The sequence below is a fragment of the Arachis duranensis genome, chromosome 8 (genome assembly GCF_000817695.3).
Source record: "Arachis duranensis cultivar V14167 chromosome 8, aradu.V14167.gnm2.J7QH, whole genome shotgun sequence".
In the NCBI taxonomy this organism is placed as follows: Eukaryota; Viridiplantae; Streptophyta; class Magnoliopsida; order Fabales; family Fabaceae; genus Arachis; species Arachis duranensis.
Window position 1 is genome coordinate 16,730,369 of NC_029779.3, and position 22,879 is coordinate 16,753,247.

Sequence of the window (22,879 nt, forward strand, 5' to 3'; positions counted from 1 at the left end):
TCTTTAAAAAATTACAATGCATTTTTTTAAACTTAGCAATGAGCCAATGACCCTTCGGTATTCCTAGTCTTGATAACTCAAATAATACAAACAAAAATAATAAAGTTTTGTCTCACTAAGTGAGGTCGGTTACATGAATCAAACAATGTCATTGAGCTCTATTATATATCATATCTACAGAGAGATCGTTTATATGTAGATCTCGTTTGACTATTTTATAGATGATCTTTTTAGGTTTTTTTTGTCTTTCATCTTTTATCCATCTTTCATCTCATCCACTTTTTTGATTGGGTGTTCTATTGGTCTTAGTCTCATGTCTAAATCAATTGAGACGTGATTTGTAAAATCCGGTTAATCAATGACCAATTAACCTATAAATTATAATTTATTCTAGAAAATTAAAAATATGATTTTTTTTATGGTTTAATATGATAGAGAAAATAAAAACAAGAATTTTGACATAAATTTTAAAAAAAATAACTTAAAATTAGATCGAACGGGTCAAACTGAGCCAACCGAACTCGTATTGGGCCCTTAGCCCAACCCAATCGGTGACTAAATGAAGTGCACAGCCCTTCCTTCCCCACCATAACATCAAACATGCTTAATAGGGGAGAAGGAGCATGAAACCCTTTTCCAAATTCACTTCAATCTTCAATTGATCATAACTTTTGATCCAGAGCTCTAATTGCGGCACCATTTGTGGCCACGCGTCCAGGGTGTCGAACTCTACAAAACCCACAACTTTATTTTTGAGGTAAGCCACGATTTCTTCTCTAAATTTCCAGCCTTTGATTTCAAAAATTTCGGGTAAAAAGTGTTTAGATTTTAAGTTTTTGATGTTATAGGATCCAATTAACTTGAGAGGAAGGTTTAATCTTGCCTCTTTGATCTTTGAGTAAGGTAAGATTTCAACCCTAAGCTAAATACTTGGAATTTTGTGATTTAGTGATTGAGTTATTGTGGTTGGATGTGATATTGTGGTTTAGGTAGTGTATATATGTGTATTGGAGCTTGATTGATGGTTTTAAAAAGATTTGGAGTGGAGCAATAAGCTTGAAAATCTATTGGTGAAGTTTTGGGACCTTGAAAGTGGATTTGGAAGTATTCCGGGTTGAACGGAAATCGGCCAAGATATGGTTTCGGATTCCTGTATCTAAAATGTAATGTAATATGAAAACTTAGACTAGCGACCCTAGGATAGGATTTTGAAATGTTGATGTAGTTGTTGGATGAATTGGATTGAGTTGAATATATGAATAATGGTTGAATGATTGTGAGTGGTGATAATTGTTGGTAAAGCATGTAAAGTTGTATGCGATATGGATTGATATGCTTAATTGTTGGTAAGGTTGAGGCTCTTGTTGGTGAGCATAATTTGGTGTGTGATATTGATATGTATATATATAGTGATTGATGAAATTGAATATTTATTTAGAAATTGAGATATGGAATGTTGATTATGAATTGAATTTATTGAATTGAGATTTGGTTAAAAGTGGAAGAATTGGTGGGTTGAGGATTGAATGAGAAGTTGAAAAGTGTTTGATGTTGAATGGCTGAGTTTTGGTTGGTTTTAAATGAATTTGGAGGTGTGTGTTTTGGAAAATTGGAAGTTTGTGAACTTTTGAAAAAATAAATTTTTGATTAATTTTAACGGATCATATCTTGAGCTACTATTTTTTAAATTTAATGCTTTTTGTATCAAATGAAAGATAATTTGACAAGCTTTAAAATGGTTCAAATTTGGTGGAAATATGAATTCTGTGAAAAGAGATATGATCGTTAAAAGTTGGTGTCTGAAATCTAAATTCTGTAAATGCTGCAAAATTTGTGATTTTTGGTATGTGTGCACACGCACAGCCTTGTACGCACGCACACACAGGGATATGGCTACGTCTGGGAGCGCTAGCACGCTTTGTGCACACATACAACCAACGAAGTTTTGCAAGCTGTACGCACGCACAGCCTTGTGCGCGCGCACACGTTGGGAAGTCTAATCTGTTGAGGGCGTTCGCACGCCTTGTGCGAGCAAACAGAATTGAAAAATTTTACACCTATGCGTATGCACACATTTTGAAAATCCTTCTGGGCATGTGCACACACCCCCCTGTGCGTACGCACGCTGCCCTGTTTTCTTATAAAAAACTTGTTTTTAAATGTTTCACATTCCCAGCAAGCTTGTAATTTTCCGAGACCCTGTTTCAAGCTTCTAAACTCCCATTTTCATCCTTTAAGTCCTAAATCAATATAAAATGCCTAGTAATTGAGAAGAAGCTAGGGAAGGGGGTAATTTGTGGATGAAGAAAAGGGAAATATTGAGGAATTATGACTAATGATGATTGTATGAGTTGTTGAGGAGGATGGTGGGAGTGCTTTGTATGATATGAGTCGAATGGCTGTATGTGATAATGAATTTTTGGCTGGTTATGAATTATGATTTTAAGTCGGATGGCCGAGAAAAATGTTGATTTATGGTTGAGAATGAATGCATATATGCTGATTAATTGATGTTGTGATTATTGCACGTCCACCTATCTGAGATACGAGTTTTCCTGGGTGAAAGCAGTGGCTAGCCACCACGTGCTCCATGTTGAGACTCAATACTCTGCTGACCCTATGTCGTAAGTGTGGCCGGACACTGTGAAAGTTCCGGATGAGCTCGCCCCCGTGGATAAACACCAGTGAGGGTGTTGTATGTGAATTATGATTATGTTAGTGAATAACTCGAGTTGGGGATGTGCGACAGAGGAACAGTCCAATGGTTAGCTACCAGGACTTGTCGGGTTGGCTTTATAACTGACAGATGAGACTCATCAGTCACTAGGACAGGCATGCATCATATGCATTATATGTGATTTGTTTCGAATGCCTACTTGACTGCATAATTGCTTGCTAATTATCTAACTGCCGTATCTGCTTCCTATTTGTGCATTTCTATATTTGCCATAATTGTGTTTGCGATATCAAATTACTGGTGGCAGTTGAGAGGTTCGAAGGACTTAGAAAGGGGAGTTTTAGTTAGACAGAAGGTCCTTAGTTAGTTGCCTATTTTCTTTTCTCATGGTTTAGTTATGTTTATACACTTTGATTATGAATTGGGAGTTCCAGGATTGCCTTTGACTTCTCAGGACATTATATGTTAGATATTTGAGCATTGTTACCATGTTGAGAACCTCCGGTTCTCACCTATACGGATTTTGTGGTTTTCAGATGCAGGACGTGAGGCTCCTCGCTGAGGCATGTTGGAGACTTCTGTTTTAGCGAAGATCCTTAGCTCTCGGGATTTTAATATGTATGTATACTTCTATACTCGGACCGGTTCTCTTCGCAAACCGAGTCTCGAGCTTTGATATCTGTATTTTTGGTACTCTCTTGTATATATTCTCACGTTATCTTACCTTATCTATTTCGTTTACGTTATCGATCGGAGTGTTGCGCTTTTCAATTTAACGGTTTTTTATTTACCCATTTTTCTCTAAAGGCTCCTAGTTATAAACATCTTTCATATTACTATATGTACTAAATTTTATTTTAGAAGTCATACTACCTCGCAACCTCTGTTTTATGACTTAAGCATAAGACTCTGTGTGGTAGGGTGTTATACATTTTACCATCTTTTCCACAATAGGTGCTACCCCAACTCTCTCTCTTATATCTTTTATCCTTATTTTATCCAATCGCGTATGACCATTCATTCATCTCAACATCTTCATCTCTACCACACTTAACTTATGTTCGTGCTCCCTTTTGGCTACCCAACGTTCTATACGATAAAGCATAACTGGTCTGATAACAGTGCGATAAAATTTACTTTTAAGTTTTAAAGGCACTTTTTTTTATCACATATAAAACCAGACGCACTCCACCATTTTGACCAACCTGCTTGGATCCTATGATTTACATCCTGTTCAATCTCTCCATTATCATGAATGATGTACCTAAGATACTTAAAATTATTAACTTTTTGTAGGATGTTTTCTCCAATCTTTACTTCTGTATTAGAGTTTTCCCTTCGGCGGCCAAACTTATATTCCATATATTTCGTCTTGCTACGGCTTATGCGCAAACCATACACATCCAGAACTTTTCTCCATAAATCCAACTTTTTATTTAGGTCTTTTCTTGACTCTCCCGTAAAGACGATATCATCGGCAAAAAACATGCACCATGACACAGGCTCTTGGATATGCTCTGTGAGTCTTTTCAAGTATAATCTTATACCAATAGAAAATTTCTCTATTTCTGATATAAATAAAGAAATAAGTAGTTAACTACGAAAATTATTGAAGTCTCTATAAAAATGTCAAAAAGGGCCGAATTTTAAACGTCTAAATAATATAAATTTTTATAGTTTGATCCCTAAATAAATTTATTTTATTTATTTGTTTTTGTAATAAGTCTTTAGAATAACTCATCATTATAAATTCTACATTGAAAAAAAACAACTCATCATTAGTAAAATATTTATCGTGTGAATATTGAAAAGTTTCATAGTAATTTTTAAAATTGGTCGTTTGTACTGAAAAGTCTTTAAGATCCTAATTGCAATATAAACATTCTTAAGATTGAAAAAATTTCATTCCATTAGTCCCTCATTCTCTTTTTGTTGAGTTATTTCTTATTCTGTGAGTGACCCCTAACACATCATTTTCATGTTGGATTAAACGAAACAACTTTATTTTAGTTCTGATACTAAATACTTGGCAAAATAATGTTGTTTCACCTTAATGGTCATATATTTTCTTGTGGGGAATAAGATGTTTTGTGGTTCTAAAAGTTAAATAAAGTTATTTATCATGCATTTAGCGTCAAAACTAAAGTAATGTCTTTTCATCTAGTCCAATATAAAAGAGTATGTGCCAAATCACTCATAGCATGATGTAACTAACAAAAAGAAAGTAGGGATTAATATTGGTGAAGTTTTTTAATTTTGAGAATTTTTATGATGCAATTAAAATTTTAAAATTTTTTTTGGTGCAAATGGCAAATTTTAAAGATGACTTTAGAGTTTAATTCAAATATTAAGCTTTATGCTTGATATTGCAAGATCGAACTAATAGAGATTACTCCACCTATTTAACTATAAATATTTAATTTAATCAATATACAAATTGGATTAAATTTTTAAACTATAATAAAATTTTTAATAATCATTAAACTAACTATTGGACCTACATATTCATTAAATCGAATTTAAAATACATGTAAGCCCTAAAAATAGTTTAGTGGTGATAAAATTTGATGGGTAATTTTGAAATATGCAAACCTTTTGTTTTATATATATATAGGTTCAAATAATATAGATCTAACCTCGTGAAATTTGTTAAGTCGTGGAACACATAATTTATTGAGAGGAATAAGTATTTTTTTTATTCTCAAAATCTATGTTTAAAATTATATTTTTAATTATTTTTTTAAATTGTCCTTAATATTATAATTATTTTTAAAATAATTATTTTTTATCAAAACATTAATTTTTAAACTGAATTAGCCTTGATAAAAATGAAAAATTCACAACTCCTTTACCTCATCATCATCTTACTCCTTCTCCAAAATTCTATCTCTAACACATATACCACCACCGTCACTCCTCCATAATTATTCTTTCATCTTTGTTCTTCTCTTTTTCATCAACATCACTCTACTTTTTCTTATTACAATTAAGAATCTTGAAACTATAAATACTACCCCCAACAAGAAAAGGTTTCACAAACAGATTCTATTTGTCATATCATAAATGATTAATCAAATTAGGTGTTGAGTTTTCATTGACACATTTCAAAAAATTGATCTTTGTTTTTGTTAAGGTGATCGTTTAGGTAGCGTTTGGTAAGGAATACTAAAATTGAGAATGAGGGACTGCAACTTAATATTGTATTTAATGACTAAAGATTAGAATTAAAATTTTAGTTTCTGTCCCCAAAATTTTAGTTCCTTCAATACCTCCAGAAAGTGGAAACTCAGAAAACTAAAATTTTAAAGACGAAGACTGAAATTTAAATAACAATTTCTACCTAAAATACCCTAATTCCAAACTTGAAAATCCAACTCTACCCCTTTGGCCTTCTCCTTTCTCTGCACAGTGCACCCTCATCCAACTCTCTTCTCCGTCTTTGAAGCTCTACTCTCTCGCGTCCTTGCGCCTTCACTGCCGCTCATCTCTGAGGCTTCGCTGTTGCTCGTCCCTGCGCCTTTCTCGCCGCTCGTCCCTACCCTTTTGTTGCCGCTCGTCACTATACTATTTGAAGAAGAAAAGAGAGAAGGAGAAAGAGAGAATGGAAAAAGGGTATTCAAGTAATTTTGTTTGTTTTCGTCTCTATATTTATCTCAAACCAAACAAGATACTAAGACATAACATAGTCCTTTACACTTTACATCAAACCAATATTGGAATTTATTTCAATTTCTATTTTTTAGTCTTTGTCTCCAGTCTTTATCTCTCAATTTCAGTCTCTTCTCCAAACGCTACCTTATAATTAGAAGATTGCCAGGGAGAACAACAATGAGATAAAGAACTATTGGAATCTTCACATAAGAAGGAAGCTTTTGAGCAGAGGAATTGACCCTGCAACTTACAAGCCTCTCAATGATTCTTCTACAACTCACACGCCCATACTTCCAAACAACAAATAAAAACATTCTCACACTTCTCTTCCCCCATTTTTTCCCTCTACTATTCTCTTCTCTTGTGCTTTTGCAATCGAGAATCAGCAACCATGTCTTCTTTGGTCCTAAGATCCAGCAAGCCCAAGCTCATCTCTTCCAAGAAGTCTTTTCTTTCTAGAACCCTAAATCCATCCCACTGCCTCTCCTCTTCCTCAGATCGAATCCCTCTCTCCCCTCTTCCACCACACCAACTCTTACTCCCGCTTCCCTGGTACTTCCACCACAATTCCCTTGCCCCTTTCCCATTCTCTTTTTCTAATTGATTTTTATTTTGGAGATAACAGAATGATGACAATGAAAAAGAGAGTGAGGATGAAGATGAGAAAATTATGATAGAAGACACTGTTGCTTGGAATGCTAGAAATTAGAATTTATGAGTTGAATTTTTTTATTTTAGAACAACTAAAAATAAATAATTTGAATTCTTTTGAAAATTCTAATTTCCATTTTTTCTCATTTTCAAATTAGACCAAAAGGGTATTTGATTTCTAAATCAATTTTTACACCTTTCAAACAATGTAAAAAAAATCCTTATTTACAATTAATAAAATAACTTTGTCAAAAATAATATTATAAAAGAAAAAATTTAATTCATATAAAAGTTATTCTAAACTAAATAATTCAATTCTATTCTATTAATATATTATAGTAGGTAAAGTATTAAATTAGTCCCCTACGTTTGGGCCTAATCCTGTTTTGGTCTCTAACGTTTAAAGTGTCTTATTTGAATCCAAAAAATTTTTATTTAACTTCAATTTAGTCCTACCGTGAAGTCAATATTAAATAATTAACGTCACCATTCCACCAAACCTTAATGTCCTTCCCTGAAAAATAGGTACAAACTCGAGGGGTACAACATCAACAGCGGATGCATTACTGCGAGCCACTAGCCTTGATTCAAGCACATGGATAACATAGTTAAGAACTCGCCTTCCGCGAGAAAGTTCACCGGTCGCGACAAGGACAAGGTCATCATCACCTCTACTGCGGGGAAACCTTCTCGGTAACCAAAGAGTTTGGTTATATGAGTTTTCCATATCTGAAAATTGAGTTTTGTTAATTATTTAACATTGACTTCACAGCAAGACTATATTGAAATTAAATGAAACTTTTTTAGATTCAAATAGGACACTTTAAACTTTAGAAAACAAAACAAGATTAAGCCCAACATATGGGGCTAATTTAGTACTTTATCCTATTATCATGGTTCTGAAAATTAAACCGGACCGATTGGTTCAACCGGAATAACCGGGAACCGATCACCTAGCCGGTCCGAGTAACGTCAAAAACTGCCTAGCAAAAAACCGGTCGAACCGGTGGTTAACCGGTGAACCGTCAGAACCATCAGTTTTTTAGAAGATTTCCAGTTCAGGAGGGCTCCCTCAAAATTCAAACGGTGCCATTTTAAATTCTAAAAAAAAAATTCATAAAAACTAAAAAAAAAACCCTGATCCCCAACACACCCAACCCCATTCCTCTCTTCTCCTCACCTCTCTGAAACTGAACTGCAAATTTTAAATTGAAAGCACAAAGAACCCTAGCCCTCCAGCCACCGCAGCCACTGCGCCCCGCAGCCCCCAGAGCCTCGCAACCACGCTTCATTGTCATCGACGAACTCGTCTCATCTGGGTAGAGGCGTCGCATTCGGAAGCTCCGTCGCCATCGCAGGAGCTATGTCGCCGTTGTAGGAAGCTCCGTCGCCGTCCTAGGAAGCTGTGTTACCGTCGTAGGAAGCTTCCTCGCCGTCGTGTGGAAGCTCTATCGCCATCGTCTCCTATGTTCGAGCGCTCTCTCTTTCTCTTCGCCAGTGTCACTCCCTTTCCTCCTCGCCGCCGGTAAGCACTGTGGCTTGGATTTTGATAATACTATGTTCGCCGGTGTCGCATCCTCCTCCTCGTCTCCTCTGTTTGCTGGTTTTACTGTTACTAATTGAGTTGCTGATTTAGGGTTTGTCATTCTGAGTTACTGATTTTGTTAATTTGTGCTTATTTTGTTAAATTTTCTGGAAAGAATTTGTTGTCAGATATTGTGTTACTGATTTTGTGAATTTGTTATTTTATTCTGAGTTGCCCATGTTTATGAAACTTGTTCTTATTTTGTTAAATTTACTGGAAAGAATTTGTTATTGATCCTCAGATATTTGTGTTACTGATTCTGTGAATTTGTTATTTTATTCTGAGTTGCCAATGTTTATGAAATTCAACTTGATTATAATGATCCTCAGATTCTGAATTGCCCTTCTGTTGAATTTGGAGTCTGATTTCTGGACAGAACTTTTGTTGCTGTTGCATTTTTTTGGTTGATTGTAACCATTGTGAGTTGCTATTTATTTTATTTTATTTTATTTTTGTTGATTATAATTATTTTGAGTTGTTTATTAGAATGATTTTGGAATAATTTGATATTTTTTGGATTAAGTCTGAGTGGTTGTTAATTATGATTTGTGATGAAGAGTTTCTTTATTTTGGTTTTACAAAGCATGAAACCCAGAACTTCTCAGTTCTATTGGTAAAAAATTATAGGATGAATATATATGTTTAAAATTATATATGATTTTTTAATAATTTTTTTTAATATTTAATTAAACCGGTTGAATCTCGGTTGAACCAGTAAATTATTGAACCAATAACTTCACCGATTTATTGACCGGTCCGGTTCTCGCAACCTTGCCTATTATAGTCATTCTAAATCATAAAATTAAATTTCAAATAAAATGAATTCTTTTCTTAAAAAATATAATTATTTTTTTATATTAAATAATTTCTAAACAAATTTTAAATGTGTGCATGATTTTGGGAAAGAAAATGTCAAATGTAAAAGACGAAGAAAAACAGCAAGATCTCTTTAGTTTTTTAAAGAATATTTTGCTATTTAAAAATTATTGCCTCTAAAATAATGATTTTAATTCGAAATGCAACGTTGAGAATTATTTTAAATAAAAAAATTATAAACAATTTTAATTTTGACTATAAATTTTAGGGACTAAAAAAATATTTATTCTTTTTATTGAACAAAAGTTTTTTACTGTAAATTATATTGTTTTTATGATTAGGTGATATTATATTCAATATCTTTTAATTTGTCTTTTTCATACCAATTTTTTATGTTTATAAAATTATTAAATATCACATTTTCGTAATTATGATTCCATTTAAACTCAAAAAAAAATATAAGAATATTTTCTTTTCTCTGAAAATCAATCCAAACGCACTTTGATCTTATTAACAAAATTATATTTTATCTATTTATATATATTATCTCCTTCAAATATTAAGATTAATTTTTATCCAAATCGTTAGAATATTATTAGGATCAATTAGTAAATATTTATTAATTGATCCTAATCGATCCTAATAATATTCTAACACAAACTACATGGCTTAGGTGTAATGTTCTAATTATTTTTCCCCTCATTTCTATCTCATTCGTATTCTTCATATTTTTCAGTTCATAATTATCTATTTTTACCCAATAATTTTAATTTTTACTTGTAGTTCAACAAACTTACAATTATTATAAGAATTTTAAAATTATAATTACTAATTTATAAAATAAATAATAGAAGGTAATATAATATCTTACCACACAAAACCTTACGCTATAGTCGTAATTTAGAGGTGGTGAGACGTTACAACACTTAAAATAAAAATATGTGTATATATATAGTATTTAAATAAGTATAATGATAACTAAGAGCCTTAAAAAAAAGATAGGCCAAACATATGAATCATGTCGCACTCAAAAGCGTTAAGAATAGAAGTGTCGATACAGAAAACCAAAGATTCAAAATCAACCTCTAAGAGGGATATACAACTTAATATACAAAAATGGAGAATACATATAAACTAGGTACACAATATAACTTCCAAAATAAAATCTTCACTTCCCACAGAGAATCCAGCACGATCAGCGAGGTGCGTCACGTCTTGTATCTGAAAAACAGAGAATTTTCAAAACGGGTGAGAACCAAAAGGTTCCCAACTTGGTAATAGTTCCAAATAAAGATGATGTAAAACCATACGAACTCACTAGATAATCCTAAACTTCGACAAACAAGATCCAAGTCTAGGGTCATACTAATCCAAAATGGGGTAAACATACTACATACTTTTCTATGTTAATGATCCATAATCTCAAGTTCTCTCTAACGCTCCTCTCAGCCTTTCTCTTTTTAATTCAATACCGCAGAATTTCGGTATTGAATTCAGTAAATATTTAGCAGAAACAAACATAAGTAATAGGGTGCAAATACAATCAAGAGCAATTACATCATATATAACAAATAGCAGTTAAGCAGAGATATACTCATAGACAATCCAAGTACAACATGCATACTCAAACAATTTCACATAAATGCACATGATACATGTATGTCTTACTGGCCATGAGCTCACGTGTCAGTTACACTACCAGAACTCGACACATTCGGTAGCTAACTCGGACATCGTCTCTCTGATTGCGCATTTCCATGAGGCATATAATTCAGGGATTAGTGCCCTACCACCTATTATTGGATGCAAACATCTCCAGGGATTAGTGCCCTACCACCTTGCAAAACAGAAAGAACCATCGAACAAGTGGAATCTACCACCATTCTCGTTCTGGTATATCTCAGCTCAGTGTGCAAGCGTGATTTACCACCGTCCTTGTCACATCCTTGCCAAAAGTAAGTATTATTTCAATATGCAAGCGGATTATATCATTGACCTTGCCAGAATATAGTAATTCAGATCGTCATCAATTTTATCATTCATGTCTTTAATCATTTTTGTAATTAGCAGGTTCATTAACCACAATCTTTCATCAATTATCATTAACTTAGATTCTTCAATTCTCTATCTTATCCAAACATATCAGTTTAATCCATTCAATACATTCTCACTCGTTCCAGAGGCTAAAAACTAGTTAACGGACCTTAAACAGGGGTTACAGAGGTGAAAAAGTAGATTTGATAGGCAAAAACAGTTAAAATCAACATTTTCTGAAAAACAGGATAGTCGTGCGTACGCACGAGTTTCCTTTAGCGCATACACACGGAAACACATACGAAAAATATTCAATTCTGTAATGCAAGTCATACGTACGCATGGGTTGTGCATGCGGATGACTTGAAATGAGTAAAGAGCTAAGTTTTACCATTTACACATAAACCGTGGAATCCCTATCACAGTTTATAAAGAGACGGATTTACACATAAACCGTGAAACCCTACTACGGTTTATGAAGAACAACAACTCTATATATACTAACTAAAGCCAATTATTAAGAATAGTATTTTCACAATGTTTAATGAGGAGGAGAGTTTTTTACGCTAGTGCATTACTCTGGAAAAAATTCATAAAACCAAATAAGGTCTAATCCGGTCATGTAGATGCATATTCTGTTGCCCCTAATCTACTGCACCTAGTCTATTGTATCATGCAAAAAAATAATTTAGTTCTAATCAAATTTTAACAGATAAATCACTAAATTGTTAGTTATTTATAAATTAAATAATTGACTAATCAAAGTCTAACACATTAATTAGCGAAAAATTAATTCGATACCAAACAAACGGTACAAACAATCTTGATTTTCCATGATCTCACTCTGCTAGAGTATCATTGTTACCGAATTCTCTCCCAAATCCTCTCAATTCCAACTATTCACGCACTCAAGAATATAATCCATCCTTGGTCTCGTGATTTATGTACAAATTTAGCTATTCATAAACCATGATAGAGGTTTCACGATTCATGTGTAAATGATAAAATGTAATAGAAATTTTGTAGTTCAACCTAAAACACACATATAATGAGTTTAAAATGGTTGTATTTGCATAAATATAAATTTCAAATGTTTTATTTAAATATATTATTCTTAAAACAACTTATGAATTTATGAGAAAAAAATTGGAAATAAACCACGCACTTAACAAAAAGAAATATTAAAATAGTGTTTCTATATCAGAATATTATGTATAAGATATTAAAGATTTAAAATTTTACATATACGATAATAAACTAATATATTTTATAGTCATACTAAATAATATTTATTATTTTTAACTTGCACGGTAAAATGCAAATAAATGGGGAGGTGAAGATCTGGTCAATCCGTAGTTGCTTGCTAGATTCAAGTTAAGCTTTCATTATTTATACTATACCCATTCCAAGTCCCATCCACGTACACCCAACATCACAAACACAACTGTCTTCGAACCATACCCACAGTTACTAGGTCTAAGTCTTACATAACCGGTTCCTAGGTTCCAGTTTACCCCCAAAACAGGGTTAACTAACCCTAGTTAAGTTAAACATCCTGCACCCAGCCCAATAAATATCACTTCTGGTTCTGGGCGCGGTAATGGACTCATCTACTCAACTCAACTGAGACCCAAACAAGAAAAGAAAAGAAAATGAAATAAAATAATGTACAAAAATAAGTTGCAATTAATAATTGGGATCTGACGACTGAACTGATTCCGTCAAAGTACTTAACGCCGTAAGGAAACTCAAACATTAACTAACGGCGTTAAGGGGTGAGGGGAAGTATTGAAGTAACGGGTTTGAAATAGGGTGAACCGTGAATGGTTTAGGGTTGTGATAGATATGAGCCGTGAGATCGTTGATCTACGGTCACAAGTTGTGGGAGTGGACGGTTGGTGATAAGGAGTGTAGCACAATGATGTATATAAACATAAACCATGCTCCTCACCATTTTCGTTCTATCAGAAAAGAAACCAGAACAACCAGCTCCTTCTCTACCCTTTCCCCCTTCTTCTTCTTTGTCTTCTGTGTCTTTCTCATTATATTTATATATATATATATCTATCTCCTTCAAGCTAGTAGCGCTTTCTCTCGCCATTTTTTTCTGCTGAACACGGTGAATGTTGAGGATCTGCCACTTTTCTCAAATTGAATGAGGTCTACAATTTACAAGGCCTCAATTTCTCTTTTCGATTATGTCCTTTTGTTTATCTTCACGGTGAAGAAGCTCGTCTTTTGGATTGTTTTTTATTTTGTGTTGGTGGCTCATTTTTGTTTGCAGATGTATGTTCAGAGAGGATTTGCCGGATTATAGCAGAGTTTGATTTTGGAATTCTCAAGTGAATTAGATTTCCTTAGTTTCATTGATATATTCTAGCGTTCGTGAAGATTTTTCCCTTCTTAAGGTAGGGAATTGAGCCGGAGTTTTCTTCTCTTCCTTTTTTTTCCCCTTCTCTTCTCTGTGCTAAGTTGGTTTGTTTGCCATTTCTGGTGCATCTGCAGATACATATTTTTCTTGGAAAATCACGGATTTTGGAGCTCTGAACTTCGATAGTCCTGTATTACAGGGATGATCGTGGCCGACTTGATTTTACAGCCATAGTCGGAGACAGAAGCTCTGAAATGTCGCCATTATTTGGATTTTAGACATAGATTCGCATTTCTGCAGAGCCTAGGAACTGAAATCGGAAAGCTTTCTCCGTCTCATGCGACAGGGGAACCAGATTTAGGTGAGAAACTAAACAAAGTTAATCAGAGCTGGAACTGTGTGCGTTTGATTCTCCTCATCGCAACCTTGCAGCGGTGAATCCAATTTTGATGTTCGTTTCTATCTGCTAGCTATAGCTTCTCTGATTCATCTCTCTTTCTCTCCTTCCTTACGTTTTCTTCTTCTGCAGGAAATCGAAAACTCGCTTGTTTATTTTCTTCGGTTGCGGTAGTTCCAGAAGGAATTGATTGTTCATCAAGTGTAAGTTTACGGTGAGAGACATTGATTTTCATTACTCCTTTGCGGTTTCCTCGATCTCTTTTCCTCACTCCTATTTTGGTGGCTCTCTCTGTTTTCTTTCTTCTTATTCTTTAATATCAATTAATGGCTTGCAAAAATCTCTGGTCTCAGTTCCGTTTTCATTTTCCCCTTTTCTGTATTTACAACTTCTTCTTCCACCTCGTTGTTCGATTTTTCCACATTGTCTTGGTTTTCAAAATTGGGGGAAAACAATTCGAACTTGGAGGCTCCGATTTTCAATGTAAAACTGGATTACCAAAAATATTTCAATAATATCTGCGCCTCCCTCATGTGTTTGCCATCGTCCATCTTTCGATGCTGACTCAGTGAAGCTGTAAAAGATGCTCATATCTCACGCCTCACACAATTCTCATCTCTTTTATCCTTTTTCTATTCATTGGAAATCGTAGACACTTGGATGCACATCTCGTAGACTATTAAGTTCAAAATCAAAGCCAATCTCAATTGCTTACATGAAAAAAGATGTAGCAATGTATGATTTTGATAGCTTCTTGTCATAATATAAGAAATTACAGCGGTTACTTGACCTTTTCAATGGCACAGGTGGAACAACAAAGAGGAGATGGATAAAGAGTCTTCTTCAGTTGTTCGGAGCAGCAATAACAACGTTAACGGCGGAGGTGGGGAAGGGTCTTTGGTGTTGAGGGCGAGTTCCGATGGGACGAGGCACACAACGACGCCGGATTTGGTGTTACAGTGGGGGAACCGGAAAAGACTAAGGTGCATGAAGGTGCAGGTTAAGGACAAGGAGAAAGACGACTCTTCCGCACCGGTCCAGAGGACAACGGTTCGGGTGGATCGCCGGGTCGTTAGAACCGATAAAGACTCTTTAAATAAGCCCCCACTTGGTCTCAATAATAACAATATTACCCTCGCCAATAATAATCATAATCATCATCAAACTAACGGATATCCCAATCTCCGTCAACGCCCATCTTCGCCGCAGCAACGAATTCTCAGGTAACTGAATTGCCAATTACCATGCTCCTCCTCTGATTTCTTCTGCATTCAAATCTTCCTTCATATTAATAAGTGAACTGTAATTCTGTGTTTGAATTTAATGCCTGCTTTTTTATTCCCTTTTGATTATGACTGAAGAGAGTCTCAGATTCAGATGCGTTGTCCACGGCTTTAGATCTGAACGGGTACAATTTTAGAATGAAAAGAAAGAGTAACAAAAAGGAGAAATAAGAGATTTTTGTGTTTTATATTTTTCCTATGAAATTTATATTAATTTATGTACCAAAAATTTTTTAGAGCATGATTTATAGTTTCCTTTCTTTTTATTTTTTATTTTTTATTTTTTGTTGGCTTGATTAGTATCTTAAGTCTTAACCTATCTTGATGACAAGGGTAAGGTTCGTGTTGGTGGCGCACTGGCGCGTGGGCCATGCTCTTGCTTTTTCTATGTGAAATATAAATTAAAAAATTCAACGAGTCGGGGCTTGTATTGGGGACTTATCGTCCACATGTGTTGTGTAATTATTTTCAGCAAAGGATTTGTTTTCTTTTCTTGTTGTGGTTATCGATGAAAATATTCCATTACGAATTTTAATCTAGATTTGTTTTAATTTCTAATCAAGCATATGGAGGTGGTGTAAAATATGTTATCGGATAACTCTGTAGCAGTGAATAGTGTTTTCTCGGTTGTTCAATAGAAAACAAAAGTGGCATAGGTGGGAAAGCATGAGTTGAAAGAAACTGAAAGAGTAGTGCCAAGTAGTGGGGCAGGTTTGTGGAACTAACTATGCATGCATGTATGGTAGCACCTTTAAATCTTGTTTCGCTCCCCATTTCCGCCATAATTATTGGTGCGATGGCCGACTATATATGGTGATGGCAACTTGTGAGTCTCAAATGTCAGGCAAAGAATCACCGGCTTAAAAAATGTTTCCATAGTATTAAAAATTGGGCTGAGTTATTATTGTACCTAACTGGGCTGAATGATAAGCATTTATCATGACTAAGAGGCTTATATTTTGTCCACTCTCCAATTGGTCAGGTCCTTGCGGTTGCCTCATCCGAATTGAAGAATAAAGAGGAGCTCACGGTATGTGCGTGAGATCCCCTTCCTTTCTTCCTTTCAAATTATATTTGGACTTAGATATTATTACCTCTAAGTAAGGAAAATGCCCAACAGAGTTAGGATCAACGCCTTCAATATTTAGACACATTATATACAAATCTAGTTCATAATTGCCTTCTTTATACTCTTGCGTATTAGCGTGGTAATCGTTAACTAACAACTAACGACTCTAATAATCCCAATCAGGTAAATGTCAGAGTTCATGTTTGAAATTTCTTGGGTTCTGCTATTTTTCCGTTTTTATATTTCTCGTGTTTTATGCATATGATTCGCAAAATCTGCCTAAAATATATGTAGATAGTTTCTCCAGCTCTGTGAAATCTTCATCTGGTATTCATTTATTGTGGCAATTAAAGCTTTTCTCCGTTTATGATTCTTTTTTATGTATTTAACTATTTATTTATTTTCTTTTTTGGATACGCTACCTGTGTTTGATTGTTTTTCATGTAAGCATGTATATGATTGATGGAGTTATAGAAATTCTTCGATCTATCCTCCGGCATAGGTAGATAGATATGGAGAGGAATAGTGATTCTGCAAATTCTGGTTCTGGATCTACATCTACGATGCGGATTGGGGAAACAAAACCCCACCTTCCTTATCATATCAACAATTACTACAGACTCTGTTAGAAACATGGAATGGACATTTTCCTTCCACGTGTTTAGCAAAAAGTCCTTTTCTACTTTAGCCGTCGGATGAAGGGACCAGGTCTCAGATCCGGTCACTTCCATTTAACATCTCACCACGTAGCAATCTCCATCTTTGCTTTACCCAAAAGCACTCTAAGATCCAACGGCTCCAAATATCCCGCGGAACCAGCTGTACCCGTTATAGGGAATCACACACTCCTTCCTCCTCTCGATTCATTCTCTAAGGTCTCTCATCTCAAATATGAAATATCTCATGATCTAATCTATAAACCTTTTTTATTTCATTTCACTGCATTTAGGGAAAAAAAATAAATTAAACGACCCACCTTCAAAGCACAGCGCAACACTACACAAATACAAAGTCACGCAAGGGGCCAAATACCAGCCCATATTTTACGCCAAACCCGTCTAGATTCCAGCCCCCTCCCTATTCTCACCCTTCGATCTATATTAGATCGACCCCTCAAGGTTAATTTCGTAAACTCACTACTCCCCAGTTACTTTTCCACAATATTTTACTCCTAAACTACCTCCCAAATGCATCTTTATTTTTGCTATTTATTATATAGTCGCATGTGATGTGGATTCATGTTTCTTACGGTTAAGATAGTCACATAATTACCTTACATGTGAGTTTTGTTTCTGTTTTCTTGTAAATTTTAGGAACTCGGAGACTTCAAGTGCTATGAGAGGAGTAGTAGGAGGGCAGAGCAACGGGGGTGTTAGGGGAATTGCGTCGCCGGATAGGGGTGCGCACGATAAGAGGGGTACGCACAACAACAACAACCACCACCACCATCATCACCATAACGACAATAATAAGTCCGCTGCCTCATCGGATACTGCGCACGATAGCAAAAAGGGTGGGTCACCCTCCGGCAGCGGGGATGCGGTTCCGCAGGTGTGGCCACCTAAGTTCGTGATTGCCTTGACCAACAAGGAGAAGGAAGAAGATTTTTTCGCCATTAAGGGTACAAAGCTCCCTCAGAGACCCAAGAAGAGAGCTAAATTCATACAACGCACCCTCAATGTAAGAACTCTCCTTCTTCTGCTCTTAATTATTTCTATTTTTCCATTCTAATTTCCTCAAGTTCAATTATTATTTATTAACTTTGTCTTCCGTACGATATATTATATGCAACTTGATTCAATAATTTTATGTCTCTTTTTTGAAATAAAACTATATATAGTATAATTATCTGCAAAAATTGTCATGTAAGCAAGCATATAAAATATTAAAGTGGATATTGACACCAGCTAAAGTATATTTTAGTATGTGATTTTTGTTTTGTTTAATATTCTTTATTCCCTTTGTGCAAGTTAGTACGGGGGTGCCCCCGTTTTTGCTTTTGTATTTTATTCGGCCCCGTCGCTAGGAAAGCCATATATGGTTGGCAGCTGTGGAATTTGGGTACACGCGTCAGGGTGAGCTTGGTTCACACCGAATGGCCACCAAATATTTGTTAGGAAGCCTACTGGGAATTTAATTTGTGCTTCTTTGCCATTTTTTCAAAAGCAAATGACACGGCCTTGGAGCAGTGAGGGTGGGTGGCCGTTATCAATACCATAGTCCTGAAAATTAAAAAATGAAACTCTTTTCTAATTCTTTACATATTAATTTAGTATAAAATGCATTGAAACTATCGTTATTATTAAGTAGTAAAATGATTAAAAAATATTTAATTTAAGTAAAATAGTACAATTCATATGTGATAAAGTTATGAATTTAATGGTGATAATTTTTTATTCTATTATTTTACTAAATCATTTTGTTTTACGGAACTTTTTCTATTATTTATCTCGAGTATTAGTATTATTAAAGGCATAGTTGACCACTTGATGCGGATTTAACATTAACTTTAAATTGGGCCTCGTAGATTCGGCCAGCACGACTATTACTTTCAAGAATTGTATTTTTAAAAAAAGAAATGTTAAATATTTTTTTAACAGTTAAACTTGAATTTGTTTTTGGCGTACAATATGTTATACTGGGAATAATTTATATAAAGTAGGAACCGTGTTTTTTTTTTATAGTTATAAATTAAAGGTATTAATCCATAACATGAAAAAATCTCAATATGAAAAACAAAATATCTAATTATTAAAAATTATAATAAAAATATATTATGTTAATAATATAATAAAAAATATTTAGTTATAAAATAAAAAATGTTATTGTTAAATTTTATTCAAAAAGTGACTATGTTAATTTAAGAGGGCATTTTATCTCACAGAATTAAATTTTATTCAAAAAGTGACTATGCTAATTATATTTTATTCAAAAAAATATGTTACTGCATATTATTATTATTATTATTTAAGGCTACAGCTAGTCCTTTACATTTTAGGGGAAAAACGAAAATGGGACGACGAAGCTGTGTTTCGATGAGGTTATAGGGTTTCGTTGGGGCACGTGTGGAGGTTTGTACTTTGTAGGGTCTGGGTTATGGAGGGTGACCTTCGATGTTGGATGTATATGGCAGTAGTAAACGGGAATGGTGTGGTTGCCACTTGCCGTTGCCATACTGGATTTTGTATCACCCTGCGATTGGCATGAGTGTTGGCAGTGCCAGTTGTAGTCGACGAAAAGAATTATTTGGGCCTTTTTTGGTTGGGTAAAAAGATTAAGGTGAAACTTTATATGGATGGATGAAACTCATGCATAGTTTTACTGTCCGGGCTAAGTTTTCCACGCATTCGGAAGAATCATTAGCTAACCCCCTATCTGTTCGTATTTTCTTTCCGTTTATTTTTGCCTGCTGCATTATGAGTTGTGCTGTGAATTTACATTTGGGAATTTTGATCTATTGCAGCTGGTAAGTCCAGGAGCATGGCTGTCCGATCTTACCTTGGAACGGTACGAAGTTAGGGAGAAGAAGATTTCCAAAAAGGTAACGTCGTTGTAATTGAAAACCCCCCTCTTCCCCCTTCCTCCCTCGATTACCTGGAAAAAGGAAGATTCGTTGTATTGTATCTTCCATTATTTTCCTTTCCCCCTTTGGTTGCAGCTATAATATATTGTAATTTTCATTTTGGTGCAGAGACCTAGAGGGTTAAAAGCTATGAACAATGTGGAGTCTGACTCTGAATAGTGGGAAAAGCGTGTTGGAAGATGATAAGATGTTTTAGGTGACGTGAGGGTGCTTATGTTTGTTAAGGATGTAACAAATGTTGGGATATTGTAAAGCATGGCATCCCAGGTTGCATGCCAACAAAATCAAAGTCGAAATATAAATATTTTAGCCTTGTCTCTGCTTATTGTCTCCCCTTTCATGATGATGCTCTTCTATTCTGCTGTTTACTATTTTTGGAAGGCCTCGCTTTGCTTCGCAATTACGACTGATTGAAGGGTCCATCTCGTGCTGGAGGATGAGCATGTCGGAATAGTTTGTCGGGCTCAGCACCTTAAATTCAATTGACACTACCATAGTACGATTTCAAACCACGTCCTTGACTCGTGGGTTGTGCAACTATAATTGACATCTGAACAAAGGTTAACGATGATCTAATGGGAAAAGGTTTCTAGAAAGTAAACAACCATTGACGTTACTTTGTTTATTGAAAAACAAAGTTAGGATTTTAGAATACGCTTTGGTGTTATGCAAATGTTGCAAAAATTAAAATAATATTTACATAATATTTTTTTAATGATAATTTTTTAAAAATATTATTTAAAAATAAAAAATATTATTTTAATTTTAATAATATTTTCAAAATATTATAATTACTGTATCTTACTAGAAGGGAAAAAATGCTTCTTTCTTTTATATTTTCTTTGGTTCAGAAGTTAAAATCAAGTTGAAAGAATTTATTCCCACATTAGCGGTCCATAAGACAAAGAATCAGGATACTTTTTGTTTACTTATGCCTTTTCTGGTTGTGTAGTGATGTTGATTACTTGAATTTATTGGTGATAATGATGGTGATAACGTTGTGTTTGAGAACGAGTTTTTTTTTTTTTAATTTTGAAAAATATATATTTGGGGGTTTGAGGGTAAGAGGTGAGGAGAGAGAAGTGACAAGTGAGATTATTGACCAATTATTAGTTTTGTTATTTTCCAAAAGTTGTCGATTCACATAATAATCTATAGACTATAAGTATATGAAATAAAAATACTTCTCTTATTTTAAGTTTGAATAACTGAAGGAAGCTTTGTCATGGACAATCTAGAGAACGCTTATACAAGTATCCAACATTTATAAATCATTGTAAAGCACACAAAATTAAAATTAAAATTAAAATAAAAGTTACAATTGCTTTTAAATATCTCAAAGTTATGAATAGCCCAACATGGATGTTACTTACTTTCCACACTTGCAATTAAGAGGTTTAAATTTAAATTGATCTAAATTAAATTATTCATCTGATTTATTTAAATTAAAAATTTAGCAAAATCATATTATTTTAGATTTAATTAATTTTTTTATTAACCGTATGAATTAGGTCGGATTTCGAATCTATTTATCAAAATCAATCTAATCTAATACAAAGTGCACAATAAAATTTTATTTAAAATATATTTAGTTTGTTATACATTTTTATTTTACTCATATATTATTATTAGTTAATGAATATTTATGAATTTTAAAAAAATATTTTTTTTATTTTAACTAACTTATAATTTTATTTTTATTATTATATTATTGTTGATTTTGTAATATACTATTAACACTTATTATCTTTTTTTTTGTGTAAGGATTTACTATGTTATTGTTCTGATTTGATGTTAAAATACAAACTGCTTGAAATTGGATCGGATTGGACTAGATTTTCTAAAAAAAACAAATATATCGAATTCAAACTGCACTATAAGTAAAATTAGTGTTATGTCGATTTTTAGCAAATCTAGGTTAGTTTGATATCTAGTGATATGGGAGTGATTGAGTGAAACTTACTCATCTTTAAGAATTCTAGTTTTTAATTGTGCATCAAAGACTCTTGTTGGACTAATAATGAAAAGAAAAAACGTAGAAACAAAAGACAAAAACTACAAAATTTGAAATGGAAAAGATACAAGAGAAACAAAGTAAACAACTAAATTAAAAGGAAGCAATAAAATTGCCTTTGATGTGATCAAAGGATTTTAAGATTCGAATATATTGAAATTAAAGAACGAAAGAAAAGGACTTTGCAGAAAAAGTAAATCGCTGAAAAGAACATTTGTAAGGGAAATTAAAATGAAAAGTAAAGACTATAGAAGAAAGCTTGCAGAAAAAATGAACTCTGAGCAAGATCAAAAAGTCTCTGGGAATGTGATATTGTAAGAATTTTTTCTAAAAATGAATTCCAACTTCTATTCCTTCCAACCTATGTCTATTTATAGCCACTTTTAACCAATCAACATTCCTTCACGTGCTCCACATACAAGGAAATCAAACATAATTGTTCCTGCCACAAAAATAGTGTGATAACCGTCTTCAACTACCTCAATTATTAGTCTCCCCGTTGCTTCGATCACAAATCCTCATTTTCGATATGCATATTCAATCAACCTAGCCTACTCATTGATGATTTCTCTTCGATCACCTTGAGCACCTTCTCGACATAATCTAGACAAATGTCTTTGATTTGTTTATCATCAAATTTAAATTATTTTTAGCTAACAAATTTCTCCCTTGAATTGACAATTTTTTTTAAAACAAAGAATGTGCCGATTCAATAAAATTTATTTTTTATTTTAAAACATTTAAAAAA

At 33.9% G+C, this 22,879-nt stretch overlaps 1 protein-coding gene across 4 annotated transcripts; it reads left to right on the top strand.

Annotated features, from left to right (window-relative positions):
• The first annotated feature begins 13,367 nt into the window (after positions 1 to 13,367).
• On the top strand, positions 13,368 to 20,437 carry LOC107461173 (uncharacterized). 4 transcript variants are annotated; one of them, XM_016079643.3, is made up of 8 exons: positions 13,368 to 13,574; positions 13,699 to 13,822; positions 13,920 to 14,236; positions 14,315 to 14,385; positions 14,989 to 15,405; positions 17,848 to 18,214; positions 19,998 to 20,075; positions 20,226 to 20,437. In XM_016079643.3, exons 5-8 carry the CDS (start codon positions 15,008 to 15,010, stop codon positions 20,274 to 20,276), a joined length of 894 nt encoding a protein of 297 aa, XP_015935129.1. In that variant the 5' UTR covers positions 13,368 to 13,574; positions 13,699 to 13,822; positions 13,920 to 14,236; positions 14,315 to 14,385; positions 14,989 to 15,007; the 3' UTR covers positions 20,277 to 20,437. The 4 variants fall into 4 exon arrangements, with proteins under 4 accessions (XP_015935129.1, XP_015935127.1, XP_015935128.1 ...); XM_016079641.3 differs by having other exon boundaries at positions 13,920 to 14,146; XM_016079642.3 differs by having other exon boundaries at positions 13,369 to 13,574; positions 14,315 to 14,396.
• The last annotated feature ends 2,442 nt before the right edge of the window (positions 20,438 to 22,879 follow it).

Bases quoted from the DNA above. Each gene is read 5' to 3' on its own strand.
- LOC107461173 (XM_016079643.3), top strand. From the start codon at position 15,008: ATGGATAAAGAGTCTTCTTCAGTTGTTCGGAGCAGCAATAACAACGTT. The intron at 15,406-17,847 runs GTAACTGAATTG...TGTAAATTTTAG, and splicing joins CCGCAGCAACGAATTCTCAG to GAACTCGGAGACTTCAAGTG. The intron at 20,076-20,225 runs GTAACGTCGTTG...ATTTTGGTGCAG, and splicing joins AGAAGAAGATTTCCAAAAAG to AGACCTAGAGGGTTAAAAGC.